This window comes from Peromyscus maniculatus, chromosome 7 (genome assembly GCF_049852395.1).
Source record: "Peromyscus maniculatus bairdii isolate BWxNUB_F1_BW_parent chromosome 7, HU_Pman_BW_mat_3.1, whole genome shotgun sequence".
Classification (NCBI taxonomy): domain Eukaryota; kingdom Metazoa; phylum Chordata; class Mammalia; order Rodentia; family Cricetidae; genus Peromyscus; species Peromyscus maniculatus.
The window spans coordinates 120,780,324-120,799,626 of NC_134858.1; the positions used below are offsets into that span (position 1 = coordinate 120,780,324).

The following is a 19,303-nucleotide window of genomic DNA, read 5'->3' on the forward strand; positions in this document are numbered from 1 at the left end:
TATATGTAACTTTGTTTCCTGGTTTCACACTATTCATAGAGATACAAGAATGCAAAAATAGAAATCAAGAATGCTTAGGCCATGTGGTGGCACATTCATTAAATTCCAGCACCCAGAGGCAGAGGCAGGTGGATCTCTTGAGTTCAAGACCACCCTTGTCTACAGAGTGAGTTCCAGGACAGCCAGGATTGCACAGGAAACCCTGTCTCAGGAAAAACAAACAACAACAACAAAAAAAAAAACCTCATGCTCTCACTGACTGTAACAGTAGAGCACCATATGGTTCTGCTGAGATCAGATAGCTCAGTGTTAGAAGAGCAAGTCTGAGGGGTTAAGCTAGTGCTCTGAACTTGATCCACTAAGAGACCAAAAGGATACTTACATGAGCTGGAAATATAGCTCATTGATGGAGTACTTGTCTAGCATGTGTAAGACCTTGGTTTTGATCCTCAGGACTGAAAAAAAACAAAGTGCTTTCCTGAAATGAGATGGCAGCTGGGATTTATAATTATTAAGACTCTTAATGCCTTGACTTAACATACACTAATCTTCAAAACTAAATTTTTGTTATACATACTTGTGTTGTGACTATACAAATTCATGTTAAGAAAAGCTACACAGATGATTCTAAGTACCTAACCTTGATGTAAAGCCAAGGTTCCCTAACTTTGAGGTTATGATAATATAGGTCACTTTTAAATTTTCTATTCCCAGAACTTAGAATTTTTTTTTATACTCTGGAAGAAATTAAAATGTGCAGAGTTAAAAGATTGCAGTCAGATAAAGCCTGTGTGTCAAAAATGGGTGTAATTAAAGGTGAGAGAGGACAAGTTCCCTTGTAAAGGTCTGTGTGCAGTCTCAGCAAAATGGATATTTTATTGGCTGCACTAGATGCCCTTCTGGGTCTTCCAATCATTTCCTTAGGCATTTAGATTCTGTGACCCAATACACTGCCAAGTTTTACATAACATTTTTTTATGTTTGTAGTGTGAAGGGCGATCCTAATTAGTCTTAACAATAAGAACCCAGGGTGAAAGTTGAAAGATCAAAGAAGCAGAGCAGCAGCCACCAGAGAGTTCTTACCTCTAAGAATCCTCAGACTGAATGGGCACTGAGATCCGGTCTCCACTTCCCTAGTGCTGGGATCAAAGGCATGACCCTGCCTGGTGCTGAGATTAAAGGTGTGAGCCTCACAAATGCTGGGGTCTATGTTTCTCTTTTAGACTGGTTTAATCTTGTGGAGCCCAGGGTGGCCTTGAACTCCTGATCTTCCTGCTTCCTTCCTTCCTAAGTGCTGGGATTAAAGGTGTGTGCCACCACTGTGTGGCCTCTATGGTTACTAGTGGCTAGCTCCACCCTCTGATCTTTAGGCAAGGTTTTTTGTCAGAACACAAACAAAATACACAACAGTAGTGTGACTTTCTATATTTGTACTTTTATTTGATCTCCAGATTGGAGTTTTCCAGAAACTCCAAGTTCAGGACCTTTGATCCTGGCCAAATCACACCAGCTAGTGAATTCCTGTACTGATGTATCTGCTCACTACCCAGCTAAAAACAACTCTTTCCAATTCAGTTACAGCCCTCAAGTCATATTGTTTCCCTTATAGTTTATATTTTATTTAGTTTTTTTTGTTTTTTGAGATAGGGTTTCTCTGTGTAGCTTTGCGCCTTTCCTGTAACTCACTTTGGAGACCAGGCTGGCCTCGAACTCAGAGATCTGCCTGGCTCTGCCTCCTGAGTACTGGGGTTAAAGGCGTGTGCCACCACCACCTGGTATATATATATATATATATATATATATATATATATATATATATATATATATATATATATATTTTAATAGTTAAGTTTACAGAGTCTCTCAAGAGTCTTCCCCAGATACATGACCTTTAGATCTTGCTTCTCTTGATTGCCCCCCTCACCAAATGGTGCCATTTTATCTACTACTGAGATACTATTTGGTTAGTCATTGTCCCAGCTCTGATTCTGTAAGTGGTCTAAAAATATCGCTATTGCTGAGGGCGGGGGTGGGGGGTGCGGGTGGGGGTAGGGGGGATGGTTCTCAGGACATAATGAGTTACAATTGCCCTGATGAGGTAAACAATCTTCTAGGCTTTTACTATTCCTAAAATCTAAAGATTGGAACAATTAGCCTCTGCTTTCAGCATTCCTTAAATAATTAATAGATGTTAAAAACAAAGATTTTTATGTTTTGTCAAAGTAATTGCTTATATTTTCTGCTAAGTATGTTGGGCTTCTAAGAAACCTGGTCTAGGCTGGGCACAGTACTGCACAACTTTAATCCAAGCACTGGGGAGGTAGAGGCAGGTGGACCAAGGCCAGCCTGGTCTACATAGTGAGTTCCAAGACAGCCAGAAATACATAATGAGATCCTGTCTTGAAAAAACAAAAACAAAAAAACCCCAAAATTCAAGAAATCCGACTTAAGGTTTATTTTAAAATCGATATATATGAAGCTTTAATCCAAGTGCTATACAACAGCTGTATTTCAAAGCACAGTTTGTTGTTCAGTATTATAACTGACCTCCTGGGTGTTATAACCATACTTGAAGGTCAATACTGGTGTGGACAAGTGGTCAGAATATCAATATTTGGCCACTATCCCAGGTCAGCTGAGTTCCAGGGACTCTGGACACCCTCAAAAGGTCCTACAGCTGTGGTAAGTCACCTTTCTTCTTGGTCAGAGGAGTCTTGGTTGGAGTCTAACCAGTGTACATTCTGCAAAGACGAGAGTGAATACAGAAGGAAATGCCCTCAGTGCTTCTAAGTGATGTCACATGGTCATTAAAGACCATAGTATCCCAGCAGATGGCACAACTGATAAAATGCTAAAGGAGCCAGGATCTCTCCCAAGTCTCCAGTAATCAGAGGACTGTATCTAAAACTGGCCTTAACAACAGCAAAAAATGGTTAATTCTGACCACCTACCTACACAGTCTTAAACACCTAGTAAGAAAGCACAACCAAACTGAAAAATAACAAAACTCTAAACTTTAAAAGGTACAAGCAATGAGTCCTGCTTTACAGGTCTTTGCATGGGTTACTAACACACCAGAAAGAGTACTCAGAGTTTCACCAGTTGTTATCAGACTAAAAGTCCACCCAATGCCCTTCCTAATTGTAAACAAAATGCTGTTTGGATAGTCTTGATAATTTTCATTTCTCCTTTGCTTTACAAGATCTCAAAATCAGATTGAGACTGTTGGCAAATACCACCATCATTATTTTTGTTAGAATATACTGTACATATGTTTCTACTCTTGCTAAAGGTAGTATACTTATGCAGCTCATTTAACAATGTAATGTAAATTTCTAGTCCTTGAAAGTTTATTACAAACTAATTAGGACAATAAAGAAATGCAGGTTAGTAGTTAGTCACCTATAACAATCAAATGTGTAGTCATGTTAGGTATGTTTTCAAGGTCAAACATATTTTAGATAGACAGGTGGCCTTCAAACACTTCAGAGATCTACAGAATATGGCATTTAAGATGCTTGAATAACATAAGGCTTTTCATGACAGTGAGACACATCTGCTTCTGGCAGCAGCAATCTACTTCAGAGAAGATGATGGGCATCAAAGAATCTCCATATGGAATTTGCTTTCTTTGTGGCAAAAGTTAGCCACTGGGCAAGAAACTGCCCTTGCCTCAACTGCTGACACTATGCTGTCCAAATTAGACAAGCAGGACACAAAGGAAAAAGCTTCTACAAACTGTGCCAAGACAAGGTAGGAGAGTCCTTCAAAATTCCTGCTTTGCAGAAAAGTCTGTCAGACTTTCTAGGCCTGTAGGTCAAAGATGGATGTCCTAACATTACAGAGGAACTGTGGGTGACTATCCAAGTAGCCTCTGTTTCTGTCAGTTCTATAGTTTTGGAAGTTGTTGGCTCTGCACTTCCTGTTTACTCAAGTAATAGTTTATCCTTCTTGGGTCTCTGATGGAGACTGAAGACTAGATAGTTATAGTTTTATAGTTCTTCTTGTTACCAAATTCAGAAAAGAAATTTATATAAGCGATATAAAATGTATAAGGTTGAGAGACATAAAAGCTTAAATTGTTTATCTAAGAAAATGTTTTGAGGTCCAAAAATAAATTAGTTTTGGTTGGTAATACAAGTTAGGATAGAAAGTGAATTAGGTACAAAACTTTAGACTCACCAAGATAGGATTTAGACAATACCTGATAATTGTTCTCATCATATACATTTTACTTATACGTTAGAGTTAAAACCTTTCCTTTGCCGGGCGGTGGTGGCGCACGCCTTTAATCCCAGCACTCGGGAGGCAGAGCCAGGCGGATCTCTGTGAGTTCGAGGCCAGCCTGGGCTACCAAGTGAGTTCCAGGAAAGGCGCAAAGCTACACAGAGAAACCCTGTCTCGAAAAAAACCAAAAACAAAACAAAACAAAACAAAAAAAAAAATCTTTCCTTTTTTTATTTAGACAAAAAAGGGGAAATGTAGAATAATCTTTTTTTACACTGAGGATGTGTCACTTGGATTGGTTTAATAAAAAAAGCTGAACAGCTAATAGCAAGGCAGAGCAGATGCTAGGAAGAAGGGTGGAGTCATAAGGAGACACAGAAGCATGACATGTAGGAGATGAGGTAACAAGCCATCAGCCACGTGGCAGTATACAAATTAATAGAAATGGTTTAAGTTATAAGAGCTAGTTAGAAACAAGCCTAAGCTATCAGCCATTCAGCTTTTTATTAAACTAATCTGAGTGACATATCTCCACAGTGTACAAAAAGATTATTCCACAACACTTTAACATCAAGATTTCCACCCTCACATTTGGAAGTGAGTTTTACGTGTTTGTTTGCTTGTTTGTTTTGAGATGGAATACTCCTGTGTATATCAGGGTGATCTGATAATCCCTATGTAGTCCAGGCTAGCCTTCAACTGTGATAAATCTTCCTGCTCAGCTACTGGAGTCCTTGGCTTTTAGGCATGCATCATCACATCCAAGCTAAGAATGAGAATTTACTGTTTGACCTTTCCTTCCTATAATAAGTCAGAGCCCATGCCCATCTTAGTTGTGTTCAGTTTTTTTTTTTTTTGGTGTCCCACTCTACCATTAATTTTCTACCACACTGAAAGAAATTCATGGTGGTACACACCTTTAATCCCAGCATTTAGGACTTACAAATCTCTGAGCTTGAGGTCAGCCTAGTTTACAGGGTGAGTTCCAGGCCAGCCAGGGCTACACAGAAAAACCCAGTCTTGAAAAATTGCCACCTCCCTGCCCCCCCCCCCCCAAGGTCATCCCAAAATGCAGACTATTATTGCCTTTAGTAGCACATCTTTATATGGGAAGGCGTGCTGCACCATTTCTGGAGCTGGGACATCAACACAAACCCTCAACCTTCCGCTTCACTGGAGGAATCAGATAAAGATACCTGGCTCCCTAGAATGGTGTGGGAGGTGGTTCTTAGTCTCAGAGTCATGATATGGCAGCACTAACTGTTGTTTCTTAGATCTAATCCAGTTCCCATGTTGGTGACCTCAAGCTCCATCACTTGGGCTTGAAGAAAGCAGAGGAGGCCCAAGAAAAGCTCTAGCTTTTCTGAGGTTAGCTGCACTCACCCACATACATAATTTAAAATAAAATACATCTTTAAAAAATGGTTCTAGCCAGGATTGGTGATACATGACTTTAATCCCAGCACTCCAGGGGCAGAGGCACATGGGTCTCTGAGTTCAAGGCTATATTGATCTACAGAGTGAGTTCTAAGCCAGTCCGTGATATATAGTGAGACCCTGTTACCATATAACAGAACAGGTTTTAAATAAATTATATGAAAAACAGTGGAGTTGTTTGTTACATGAAAAGACAGGTTTTTTTTTTTTAAAGGGTAGAATTATGCTGTGGTATTAAATTTTTTTCTGTTTTCTTGACTGTTTAAGAATAAATTAGCCTGGTGACAGCAGCACACGCCTTTAATCTCAGCACTTGGGAGGCAGAGGCGGGCAGATCTTTTGAGTTCTAAGCCAGCCTGATCTACAGAGTGACAGCCAGTGCCACACAGAGAAACCCTGTCTCAAAATAAAACAAAACAAAGAATAAATTAAAGTTCCACAGAAAGCTTATTTTCAAAATGCTAAATTTTGAAATAATCACTGACTCCTGTTACTGAACATCTTTAAATAGTATGAGTTGCAGTTTGTAGGTTTCCTTGTATGAATATGGAAGACTTCGTGAATCTCCATGCCATTGTTGCACAGGGCCATACAAATCTCTGTATTGTTCCCTAGAAAGTACTTACTTTCTTTTTTGAGACAGTCTCTCACTGTGTGTTGAAATTCCTCATACCTCTGTCTGTTTTCCACGTGCTGGGGTTATAGGTTATTACATCTGGCTTGGGAAGTTATTTTCAACCAGGCACATAGCCATGCCTTCATCCAAACTAAGGTTTTACTAATAAGGAAGATACAAAAAATGCTCATATATTTGAGTGCTCGGTCACCAGAAAGTAGAACTGTTTGAAGAAATTACAAGGATTAGGAGATAGGACTTTATTGGAGGAAGTGTGTCATTGGGGGTGAGTTTTGAGGTTTCAAAACCCAATGCCAGTGGGTGGTGGTGTCACAAATCTTTAATCCCAGTACTTAGGAGGCAGAGGCAGCCTGGTCTACAAAGTGAGTTCCAGCACTGCCAGAGCTATTCAGAGAAGCCCTGTCTCAAAAAAACAAAAAACAAAACAAAACAAAACAAAAAAACAAACCCATGCCAGACCCAGTCTGTCTCTCAATGTCCTGTCCTGTTTCCCCATCCCCCACCCCACTGTGGATCGGGATGTAACTCTCAGGTACTTCTCCAGCACCATGCCTGTTGTTGTCTTGGTCATGGTGTCTCTTTACATCAACAGAACAGTGATTAAGACAGGTCTATTTATTATAAAATTCTCTGTGAGCTATTAATGTTAGATTTTTGAAATATGCAACTTTAGAAAATTATAACAATGCAATTCTAAGTATGAAGCAGGAAAAGGATATATATAACAATCTCAGTTTTGTTTAAAAATATAATTTACATATATACATACCCACAGGTGGGAGGTAATAAAATGTTAACAGTAGTGAATATCTAGCATTTCCAGTCAAAGAGGCATTACTGGATGGGTTTTATTTCATGAGTTTGTTTCCTGTGTTTTTGAAGTTTTCTGTAATGAACCTGTAGTACTAGGGGAAATTGTCACTTCAACATATAGGAAAGTTAATGTTTTAAAAAATACCTCATTGCTTTCAGTCCACAATGTTTATACTTACTCATTTTCATCTTCATTGTCAAAAGAAAGGAGACTACTGTTTCTTATTTGTTTTTGTGAGTTCTTTCTAACTGAATTCTGCTTATTTATATCATCTTCATTTGTTTTCTTTTTTTTGGAGCTTGCTGTTAAACCTGAACACTTTTCATCTGAGGAACGCTTAACAGGTTTTCGATACATGATTCTTCCATCAGCTGGAGGTGGTTCTTCATCTGTGACAAAAAAAGAAAAGCTGAAGAAGTTTCTTCTCTATTTTGCTGTTAACAAAGAGTCATTTGGCAAGAAAATCATTCACTATACTTAAGGATGTCCTTGAATAAATTCAGTCTGCTCTATTGCTTCTACTTATACCCTACCCAACACATGCAATCACTCAATAAAAACTCACTAAAGTGTCCCATAATATTATTAGTACCCAACTGATTACAGTAAAGATGGAGAAGGTGATGGCCTGAACTTAGGGCCTCGTATGCTAAGAAGGTGCTCTACCACCAAGCTGTGTTTCCAATTCATCAGGTTCTTTTCTGTGTAGCTTTGTGCCTTTCCTGGAACTCACTTGGTAGCCCAGGCTGGCCTTGAACTCACAGAGATCCGCCTGGCTCTGCCTCCCGAGTGCTGGGATTAAAGGCGTGCGCCACCACCGCCCGGCCAGGTTCTATTTTGAAATGTGTTTGGAACCACAATATTTCTCCCTAAAACAATGTAACAGATGTTTAGGAATAATACAAGTGCACTACATAACGTACTACACTTGAAGCACTAACTGATTACACAGATCTTTGTTGACTGGTTGACCTGTTTTATTAATAGGACACTTTAAACAGTGCACTAAGGAACGTCCATTTATTGTCTCTCACTGATGGATACTTGAGGCACAGAGGTGATCACTTGCTAAAGGTTACACACAATAATTTTTGGACATACCTGCTTTGGCAGCCTTTATTTCTGCTTTAATTTTCATGACTTCTTCGGCTGTTAGGTCTCCCTTTTTTAAAACCACTACTTGAGGCTGTTCGTCTTCTTTGTCACTGTGATTACCATCATCATCTGGGAGCTGAGGCTGGATTTTCTACAGAAAATATAAGTATAATGTGTAGGTTGCTAGCCTTTAACCAAACACAATCACTGCCACTGTGAGCATCTCTAATTATTAAAGTGAAATGGGTAACTATCCATGAAATGAATATAAAATGAATTAATTAACTCAAAGAGCTTAACTTCACCACAGCAGAAAACAGGTCTACCTGCCATTCACTCAGGGGCACTTGTCCAGTGGGATTCATTTCTATCTAGCCTACAAAACACCAAACAACCCCACCTCACCATCCAAGCCACCAAATTATGGAAAATAACAGGTAAAAGTTATTTTCTCCTACTTCTGCACATCTAATATCCTAACAGCTTCAGTTTAGTAGATATCTTATCAGCTACTTTTCAAAGACACAAATGATTATGTAAAAAATTTTGTACATAAACAATGCTGTACATATTGTTTAACTTAGGAAATTTCTCAAACAGAAACCCTGTACTCATTGTATGCATGTAACAAACGTATTCTGTCAGCTAAATCAGATTTGTTTAAAAGCTAGGCACCATATATTTTTTTAACTAGAAAAGTCTTTGCATAATACTTTGAAATACAGAATCACCTAATTTTTCAAATTATTGCCTAATACTTAATTTTGTGCAGTCATCTTGTTATGTGGAAAACCCTGCATGACTTGGCCTTAGCCCACTGCGATACTCTATCCCATATCACTTTCACACCCTCTAGACTCTTACGTTTGAGTACTTAACAGTCCATGACTATATCCACTCCTCTGCCTCCTTTGTCTCTCAAACTGTGTCTAGGAAGCCCCACTGCTCCACGCCAACTCTTATTCATGTAGCCTCCAAGACTAAAGAGCCTCTAGAAGTGCTTCTGAAGATAATCGCACGTCCTCTTATGTGACGTGTGCACAGCTCCTAGGCAACAAGGACGACACTGTGTTCACAAACTTTATTAGACAAACTCCTTTGAGAAATACTGTTTCATCTCCCTATCCTGAGACACACAACCCGGACAACAGCAGGGATTCTACTTCTAATCCTGGATAGTTCCCCAAAAGACTCCAGATTCGAGTCATTTAATCAAGTGGCCTCCATTTCCTTATCTGAAAAAGGGGACGACGCTGTCAATCACCTTGCTCACTTAAAGTGAGATCCGCAAGTGAGAAAGAAAGGACCGGGAAGCTGTCTTAACTAGCTCCTAAGGGCTAGGTCATCTTCAAGAACAGCACTCTGAGAGAGGCCAGGCCTGGGGTCCGACGCCCGCCGGGCTAGGGGCTGGCCGCGAGTGAGGGACCTGTCAGGTACGCCCACACTGAGGGGCCGGAACTGGCGTGTAGACCGTGGATCCGACGCGGTGCGACACCCGCTGACTCACCTTGGTCTCTACGGTGGGCCCCTCCCTGTAGCCGACTCGCTCCTTGAAGCGGGACAGGAAGGCGGGCTCGGCAGGCCGCACGTACGACACCTGGTTCCGCTTGCTCATGGCGGTCCTCACCAAGAGCACTCGCCGCACTCGGCAGGGTAGAGGCGCCGTCGCCCGCGCCGACTTCTGACGTTGCGGATGCTCTGACGTCACCCGACCCCGCCCTCGGGAGGCGTGGCACGTGGGCGGCGCCAAATTCAAATCCGCGGCCATTTCGGCGGGAGGATTCTGGCGGCCCCTGTGGTCGCGAATCCGGGCGGAGGTCGCCATGGCCCCGGGCTGCAAAGGTAAGTTGTGGACCTGTCTCGTGAGATCATCGCCGCTGGCAAATGCCGGTGTGAGGGGACGGCGGCGCACACGGTGGGAACTGGGTTCCACACAGAGCGCAGGCGCCCGGTTCAGCCCCTGCACCCCTGCGCGCCCTTCCTGTGCCCCGGACCTTGCTGTTTCCCTGCCAGCTTCTTGTGTTGGTGTCCTGAGGGCGGACGCTTGCGCGCTCCACTTGCTGCTTGCTTCCACATTTCTGACTTTCTTGAAGGAAAGGGATTTGCGTTCCCTTTGGTGGCCTGCCCTCAGAGGAGGGAATTTTAAAGCGAATTGTAACTATGTTTACAATAGTTCCCACTCTTCATCCTCCAAAACTTTGTGAATTCATGAAACCAGAATTGCATCGTAGTACAGAACCCTATAGATAACTATTTTCTGTAAATTTAGTATACTCAGAGATAAGCTAATAATAAAATACAGCAGTTATAGTAATATACAGTAATTTATGTGAAAGTGGTTTTGACATAGTTTCTTAGTGTGTTCGTCTTTCCTTTTGTCATATGAGGTGCTACGGTGTCCACCTGGTGAGGGAAATGCTAGAGACAGTGTGACAGAGTTAGGTTCCAAAAGTCACTCGAACACAAGCGTTGTCATATACCTAGTTGATCTGATAACGAAAGGCTGAGGCTATTAGGAGAGTAGCATATATAGTGTGGATAAGACCCTGGCTCAAGGGATTTGTGTAGCAGAACATGCTACTGAGAGTAGGCTGTTTTGAGGTCAGGCTTCATATTGAGATCTTGTCTCAAAAAAAGAAAAAGACTTAGGATTTGTTTAGTTCTGAATTTTCTATTTAGTGGTTTTTGGACTGTGGATGATGGCTGAAGGGAAAAAAACATGGAAAAAGGAATTGCAGATTATGAGTAGACTAATACCTATTCTCAATCTGTTTTCATTCGGAAGAGTGATTTAACCCCACACCTTCACTTTGTGTGAGTGCCACCTCTTGCTTAATCCTGTAAGTTACCATTCTTAAATTCTTTATTTTTAACTATGGTGTGTGTCAAGGTGTCCTTGGAGTGGTTAGATACCCGGGAGCTGGCATTGTGAGTGGCTGTGAGCTGTTGTGTATGAGTGCTGCCATCTGTGAGCTGTTGTGTATGAGTGGCTGTGAGCTGTTGTGTATGAGTGGCTGTGAGCTGTTGTATTCATATGTTGTATTCATATTCATATTCAGATGCTGCCACCTGTTTTTTTAAGGCTGATAGTAAGATTTGAGAATGGGATGAGGAGATGCTTAAGATTGTGAAATTATACATTGAATTTTACTACAGTGTTCAGGTTTGTAGCTCTTTGTCAATTATAATTGTTTCCTGATTAGTTGTTTAATTAAACCTTTAAGTCCATTACACCATTATCTGAAAAATTAGTGTCATCTTTTTCTCCTCTGCCACTTTCAGTATTAAGGGAACTTAAGCATGTAAATTGGTACTTTATGGATCTTAAATGCTTATCCTATTTTTTGTATCATCACAGTATTTATTATAATTCTTTTTAAAAACAGGGTCTCACATAAACCAGGCTGGTCTTAAGATTTCTGTGGAGCCAGAGATGATCTTGATCTTCTGATCTCCTGCCTCCATCTCCCAAGTGCTGGGAATAGAGCTATTCCTGTAGTCAGTAACTCCCTCAGCCTCAACTAGTACTCTGATTTTTATTACTACTCACTAGTTTTATCTATTCTTGAAGCTCATCTAAATCAGACTGATATTCTTTTTTCTTATAATGACTTTTGTGAAATTTTGTGCCTGTGGGCATCCATGATAGGCAGCAGCACCTAGGTCTTTTTCATTGCTCTTTGGTGTTCTTTAGGTAAGCATATTACAGTTTGTTCTGTTTTTGATGGGCTTTTTTTTCCTGTCTCATCTTGAACTTAGGTTTCTAGGTTGAATTATCATGACTAAAACATCAATGAATAGTATTTAACATGTTTTAGGCATCCGCATCATGATCTCAAAGTTAAAAAATTTTTACAGTGAATGTATATAAGGGATTTCCTTGTAATGTCAGAATTTATGATAGCGGCATGATAAGACCATATACTTCCTTAACCTTGGGTCAAAAGGTAGCAAAATGAAGTGGCTGATGGTATGGAAGAGGAATTCAGAATGCCTAGTCCTAGCACTTCTCACAACATCTCTTCAGGTTTCAGTCAGGAATTGTGCACAACTGCCTGCTTCTCTGGAGTATGTTTGTTGAGAAGGGTCTGTCTATGTAGTTCTAGCTGTCCTGGTGCTTGCTATATAAACCAGCTGGCCTCTGACTCTGAGATCCTCCTGAATCTGCCTCTGGAGTGATGGGATTTAAGGTGTACACCACTGGCTTCCTCCCTGAAATTCTTCGTTTCATTTTACCTCATTGTTCAGGTAGCTTTGCTTTTGGGGGTGGACTGGGGAGCGGTAAGAATTTTCTTTTGGGATTCTTTTAACTTACTGAAAACTTGCACACACATGCTCATTGCTATCTGGTCACTTAGAAGATCTCTGGCAATCCAGAGGTGTTCTCTTTATGAACTTCTCCAGTTTTTTCTTTTTGTCCCGGGAGTCTAGCTGCATTTACTTTCCCAAACCAAAGCATTTCTCCTCAGCTCTCATTGGATTCTCCCAGCCTGCACTGTGGCTTGTGATCCGAGAGCTCACTGCCTTTGTTTCCTTCTCTCAGGACCACTTTTCTATGCTGTCTGTTGTCCAGTGTCTGAGAACTTGTTGCATATTTTTTGTCCAGTTTTCTAGTTTCTTAAAACAGGTAAGTAAATCCTTGCTACCCCATCATGGCTGACAGATTGAAAGGCTGTGTTCTGTTGATAAGGATAAGCCAAAACATGAACTCAGATTTCAGCTTTCATAACATGAAAGCCGTCCTTTTGTGTCCTGGACTTTCTTTTCATTTTTGTACTAAATTTTGTACCAGGTACTAAAGTGCTATTTCTTTCATTTTCTTTTCCTTCCTTCCTTCCTTCCTTCCTTCCTTCCTTCCTTCCTTCCTTCCTTCCTTCCTTTCTTTTCTTAATAGGTTTTTTTTTCGAGACAGGGTTTCTCTGTATAGTTCTGTGTAGTTTTGGTGCCTGTCCTGGAGCTCGATTTGTAGACCAGGCTGGCCTCGAACTCACAGAGATCCACCTGGCTCTGCCTCCTGAGTACTGGGATTAAAGGTGTGTGCCACCACCTGGCAAAGTGCTATTTCTTTATCACATTACCAACATTTGAGAGGACTGTGAAAGGTGGTGTAGAGGTGTGGTAGGTTGGTAGCCTTGTCTGTTTCCTGCTTCACAGGTGTTGATTTGAGGTATAAGTGGAAGTAGAATCTCCAGAAATGAAGTTCTGTGATAACATTTTTGCTTTGAGTTCTTGTATGAGTAGAACTTATTGTATGATATTTTGTTTGTGTTCTGACAAATAAAGCTTGCCTAGAGATCAGAGGGCAGAGCTAGCCACACTAGTTAGCCATAGAGGCCAGGCAGTGGTGGCTCACACCTTTAATACCAGCACTTGGGAGGAGGAGACAAAGTTATAAATAAGGAGGTGGAGACAGGATCTTGGCCCCATCCAATTGAGGATCTGAAGAGGTAAGAAGTCACTAATGGCGACTGCTCTGCTTCTCTGATCTTCAGCTTTCACCCTGATATCTGACTGCTGGTTTTTATTGTTAAGACTAATTAGGATCACGCTTCATCTGACTTCCAATGTGGGGCTTGTATCCATGACCCTGAGATTAAGGGTCTTATGTTCTACCCACTGAGCAGACGCTTCAACTTGTTACTGTCCTAGTCTCATTCATTCAGAGATAGTTATTGTGTGCTTACTATGGATCAGGCACTCCTTTAGGTATGCTTTTTTTTTTTTTTTTTTTTTTTGGTTTTTTTTTTGGTTTTTCGAGACAGGGTTTCTCTGTGTAGCTTTGCGCCTTTCCTGGAGCTCACTTGGTAGCCCAGGCTGGCCTCGAACTCACAGAGATCCGCCTGGCTCTGCCTCCCGAGTGCTGGGATTAAAGGCGTGCGCCACCACCGCCCGGCTTAGGTATGCTTTATAAGGTGGAAGAGTAATAGATATGATAGTAATAATAATAGTTTCTTTGAATCTGAACAGAGCCAAGAATGGCGTGGGAATTTTGTCTGTGTTGTGATCTGATGTTCAATGGAGTCAGGCCTTGGTTCGAGAGGTGGGGTTCACATTCAGCTGGTCAGAATGGATCGTAGGTGTCTCTAGGATCTAGAACACTTCTGTCCTATAGCTCCAGTCATTCTTTCTTAGCATGGGGTCATGGGGTCATGGTTATAGTGGCACATTTGCAATGGTGGAGAGAGCTCAGATTTGGACAAACATTACCTACCTAACATCCAAGTGGAGATTAGCAAATAGGTAGTTTTAATACCAGAATTTTAGAGGCAGAGAGGGGTGAATTATTGTGAGTTTGTGGTCAGCCAGAGCTAGTGAGTCCTTGTCTCTAATTAATTAATTAATTTGGAAATCATCAATATATACCTAACATAACTCATGAGACTGAATATGGTCACCGATATAATGGGCTGGGATTGAATGGGGAGGAGAATTGAGGGCAGGATTTGCATGTAGATATAAGGGATCTGAGAAAGTTGTGTATCAATAACTGAGGAAAAGATTTCCATAATGAATTGTTTTTCCTTTGTTGGTCCCTAGCCTTGCACTTAGTATATAATGTAACTATAATTACCTCTAATGATCTTGTTCTATGAAGTGGCACAGAAAAGAAAGGTGAAACAGGTGGTAAAGACTTGCCCAGTTCCAGAAAACATGCAGAGAAGTTCTTTAGATATGCTGCAAGAAGACAGCACGTCAGTTCCCTAGACCAGTTTATGAGAGACGACCAAGGCAGAGAGAAGGTAGAGGTTTTATAGTAGTTCAGGGGCATGTTGCTTAGTCCTGTGAGCCACTTGTGTAGGGTCCAGGTTGGGACAGATAGGCAAGCATCTCACTGTCTTACTAACTAGGAAATTTTACAATGTAAATCATTTTTATTGGGACTGGCCATTTGTTCAGGAGTCATGAGCTGGCTCCAGATGTCTATGTAAGATATGATAAGTTACTAAGGCCAGGCTCCAAGGAATTGAGGCCTAATTGCTGAGGTGAGAGTTTTGCTTTTGTCCTTTTATCCTTACAGATCTCTTATCTTCTTTTTCTAGCTGAGTTACGAAATGTGACAAATTCTCATTCTTCCCAGTCAAGGTAAGAAAAAGTCTTGCTGATGAAAAAAATTAAGGATATAGTGTTTTTAAGGTAACTGTTTAGTATGGTCAGAGGTGCTTAGTTCAAAATTTAGCTTGTGTTCAACTAGCTGGAAGTATAAGAAAAATGCATACTTTCCATACCATCCCAATTCACAGTGAAAATCTGGAGTGAATGGCATGATAATTTCTTGGGAAGACTTGTTAGTACTAGTAAGAGAGAAATAACAGAAAAGCAACACTGAGCTCCTTGAAATAACTGCCTTTGATTTTATTCGCAGTAAAGGTTTGTGAAGATATCTGCTGGGAAATAAATCTTTAAAGGGTATGAGTTATGTGAAAATTAAAAGGAGTGAATTTCAGTGGAGTAGGCCTAGGACTTGGACTCATTATAGAAATGCTACAGGCAATTTGAGATTAGTTTATTTTGTAGTTTCCTTTCCCCAGTAAACTTACCTATTACTTTTTGTTTTGGTCTTAGTAATGAAGGTGATGCCATCAAAGTTTTTGTGAGAATTCGTCCTGCAGAGGGCACTAGATCAGCGGATGGAGAGCACACCTTATGCTTATCTGTACTCTCCCAGACCACTCTCCGGCTCCACTCCAACCCAGACCCCAAGACCTTTGTATTTGATTATGTTGCAGGCATGGACACCACTCAGGTAGTGATCATTGGAAACTTACCCTTTCATTTGGAATATGTGAGGCTTTATTTGTTGTGATTCAATTTCTGATCACTTTTTAGTTGGACAGATTTCAAATAAGAAAGCTAAAACTTCCATAAATATTTTAAATCTAATTTTATTAGGCAGTTGTCTTCTTTGTTCATCAAACTATGTTCCAGAATCAAACAAACCTGCTTTCTGTTTCTTTTTATACATACTGATGAAATAAACGACAATTTCAGAGCCATGTAAACAATCACTAAATAGAGTTGACTTTCTAGTTCAAGGATTTAAGATGACTGTTAGCCATTTAAGATGGCTCAGTGGGTAAAATCACTTGCTTCAAAGGTCTCACTAGCTGAGTTTAAACCCCAGAACCCACATAAAGATTGGAGGAGAGAACTTACTCCACAGAATTGTCCTCTGACCTCTTCATCTGTGCCTGCCCCCCACATGCACAGGTTTTAAAAAGATACTGTTATGTCAGTAACTGCTTTTCGTTTTGTTTTGTTTGTTTGTTTTTCAGCCATTGAGAAGGAGTTTAATTCCTGTTTTTTTGGTTTTTTGAGACAGGGTTTCTCTGTGTAGTTTTGGTGCCTGTCCTGAATCTCACTCTTTAGACCAGGCTGGCCTTGAACTCACAGAGATCCACCTGTCTCTGCCTCCCGAGTGCTGGGATTAAAGGCGTGTGCCACTACTGCCCTTTGATAACTGCTTTTATTTTATTTTTTTATTTAATTTAATTTTTTTGGTTTTTTTGAGACAGGGTTTCTCTGCATAGTTTTGGTGCCTGACCTGGATCTCTCTCTGTAGACCAGGCTAGCCTCAAACTCAGAGAGATCTACCTGGCTCTCCCTCCTGAGTACTGGGATTAAAGTCGTGCACTGCCGCCACCACCACCTGGCTCTGCTTTTATTTTTTATTTATTTATCTTTATTTTGTGTACATTGGTGTTTTGCCTGCAGATCTGGCTGTATGAGGGCATTAGATCTCCTGGAACAGGAGTACAGACAGTTGTGAGCTGCCATGTGGGTGCTGGGAATTGAACCCAAGTCCTCTGGAAGAGCAGCCAGTGCTCTTAACCACTGAGCCATATCTCTACCTCTGATGACTGCTTTTATAATTAAATCCAATTTAGTTAAAAATCTAATGCCACTGTCTAGCAAAACCTCCTACAGTGATGGAAATATTTAATATTTGACCTGCTACAGTAACCTCTGGCCATGTGGTGAATTAACTTTAATTAAAACTAAATAAAATTTAAAATTTGATTCCTTGGGTACATTAGCCATACATGCCTCTTAAACATTTAAAATTTGGCTGATATGTTGGATGATCCAAGTTGGACACATGTAGCTAATGTTTACTGTATCAGACATCACAGTCTTTATTTTTTCCTTTGAGATAGGGTCTTGTGTATCCCAGGCTAGTCTGAAGCACACTGTGTAGCCAGAGATGACCTTAGACTTCAGATCTGCTTGCCTCCAATTCCTGAGTGCTGAGATTACAGGCATGTACCAGGATGCCTGGTGAAGTGCTGGGGATTGAATGTAGGGCTTTGCCCATACTAGGCAAGCACTCTGCTCAATGAATGGGATCCCAGCCCCTCACAGGTCTTTATTATACACTTGATGTTTGTTTGTTTGTTTGTTTTGTAAAATATTTAGAACTTTTTTCTTTTCAGCTAGGGAATTGCTACTCAATGGAAATGTAAAATGAGCTACACTTATAATTTAAAATATCTTAGTAGACACAGTGTGAAGAAAAAAAAGAAACAGGTAAAATTGATTATTAATCATGTATATTATTTAACTCAATGTGTCCAAAATACCACTTCAATATGTAAATAATGTAACTATTATTAAGGTATTTCCCAACCAGGCAGTGGTGGCACATGCCTTTATTTTCAGCACTTGGGAAGCAGAGGCAGGCGGATATCGGTGAGTTCGAGGCCAGTCCAGTCTAGAGTGAGTTCCAGGACAAACCAAAAATAAGAAGTATTTCCCATTAGAAGAAAATCTCCTATATATTTTGCACCTATACAACATCTCTATTTGGACTAATAACCTACATCAAGCTTTCAGTAGCCACATGTAGCTTATGGACAGTTTAGGTTTAAGAATTCTTACATTGTTGATAAACTGCATCTACTTATAAGTAAAAATAAAACAAAAATCCTTTTAGAACAAACTAGTGACAAAATAAGTGAAGAAAATATAGAACTATGAATTTTGTGATAATAATAATATTTATATGTAATATAAAAAATTTATATGCATGCATTTAAATGTCTATCTTATATGTATTGAGTGTTTTGCCTGCATGTATATACGTATGTGTGTGTTATGTGTATGCCTGGTGTCCTTAGAGGTCAGAAGAGGGTGTCAGATGTCCTGGAATTATAGTTTTGGATAGTTGTAAACCACCATGTGCATTCTGGGAATCAAACACAGGTCCTGTACAAAGCAATGAGTGCTCTTAATCACTGAGCCTACTCTCCAGCCCCATATGCATTTAAAAAGTCAGTTTATATGTATGGGTATTTTGCCTGCATATATGTCTGTGTACCACATGTGTGCCCAGTGCCTTCTGAGACTAGAGGAAGGTGTCAGATCCCTTAGAACAAGAGTTAGTACAGTTATGAGTCCAACATGTGGGTGCTGAGAATCAAACCAAGGTCCTCTGGAAGAGCAGCCAGTAGTGCTCCTCCTAACTACTGAGCTATGTCTCCAGTCACCTGCATGCTCCCCACCATGAGGTAGGGTCTTAACTTTGGAATTCACTATGTAGTCCAGGCTGGCCTTGAACTCCTGCCTACCTCTGCCTCCCAAGTGCTGGGATCAAAGGTGTTCACTACTATGCCCAGCTTGCTTTTTTTTTTTTTTTAAAGACAATTTTTTTTTTTACTAAAAAATTGAAATGGTTGGGAGATATTGGAATCACTAAAGTACTAAGGACCCAAGTTTGATACCCAGATCCCATGTGTAAGCAAAGCCAGGTTTGGTGGCCCCACATTGTAATCCCAGTGGTGGGAAGGCAAAAATATGGATCACTGGGACTCACTGGTCAGCCTACCTAGCTGACTTTGTCAGAAAATTAAATCAAATGAAAAACTACAGTGGATAGCACCCGAGGAACAACAGCCACAATGTCATTTGCACCCCCTACACATGCACACACACACACACACACACACACACACACACACACACACACACAATCTGTACATACATACATACATACATACATGCATACATACTTACATATATACGTGTGTGTGTGTGTGTGTGTGTGTGTGTGTATACAAACACAGGTCCTATACAAAAGCAATGAGTGCTCTTAATTA

The 19,303-nt window shown here is 40.5% G+C and overlaps 2 protein-coding genes across 13 annotated transcripts in view; one reads left to right on the forward strand and one right to left on the reverse strand.

Moving 5' to 3' along the window:
* The window catches only part of Kiaa1143 (KIAA1143 ortholog), a 30,940-nt gene extending 21,088 nt beyond the window's left edge, over nucleotides 1-9,852 (reverse strand). Inside the window, exons 1-4 of one of the 5 annotated variants that reach the window (XM_016009058.3) lie at nucleotides 9,718-9,852; nucleotides 8,217-8,361; nucleotides 7,294-7,504; nucleotides 383-455 (exon numbers count right to left, since the gene is read on the reverse strand). In XM_016009058.3, coding sequence (XP_015864544.1) covers nucleotides 401-455; nucleotides 7,294-7,504; nucleotides 8,217-8,361; nucleotides 9,718-9,825 — 519 coding nt within the window. In that variant the 5' untranslated portion in view covers nucleotides 9,826-9,852 and the 3' untranslated portion in view covers nucleotides 383-400. Of the gene's footprint in view, nucleotides 1-382; nucleotides 456-2,603; nucleotides 2,742-6,152; nucleotides 6,443-7,035; nucleotides 7,505-8,216; nucleotides 8,362-9,717 lie in introns of those variants that run through there. The other 4 variants (XM_016009060.3, XM_076575534.1, XM_042281945.2 and 1 more) reach the window with 4 other exon arrangements.
* Kif15 (kinesin family member 15) overlaps nucleotides 9,768-19,303 on the forward strand; it is a 66,403-nt gene continuing 56,867 nt past the window's right edge. For 4 of the 8 annotated variants that reach the window (XM_006990808.4, XM_042281939.2, XM_016009045.3 and 1 more), the window contains exons 1-3: nucleotides 9,890-10,052; nucleotides 15,251-15,293; nucleotides 15,774-15,954. In XM_006990808.4, coding sequence (XP_006990870.1) covers nucleotides 10,034-10,052; nucleotides 15,251-15,293; nucleotides 15,774-15,954 — 243 coding nt within the window. In that variant the 5' untranslated portion in view covers nucleotides 9,890-10,033. Of the gene's footprint in view, nucleotides 10,053-15,250; nucleotides 15,294-15,773; nucleotides 15,955-17,641; nucleotides 17,736-19,303 lie in introns of those variants that run through there. The other 4 variants (XM_042281940.2, XM_076575528.1, XM_076575525.1 and 1 more) reach the window with 3 other exon arrangements.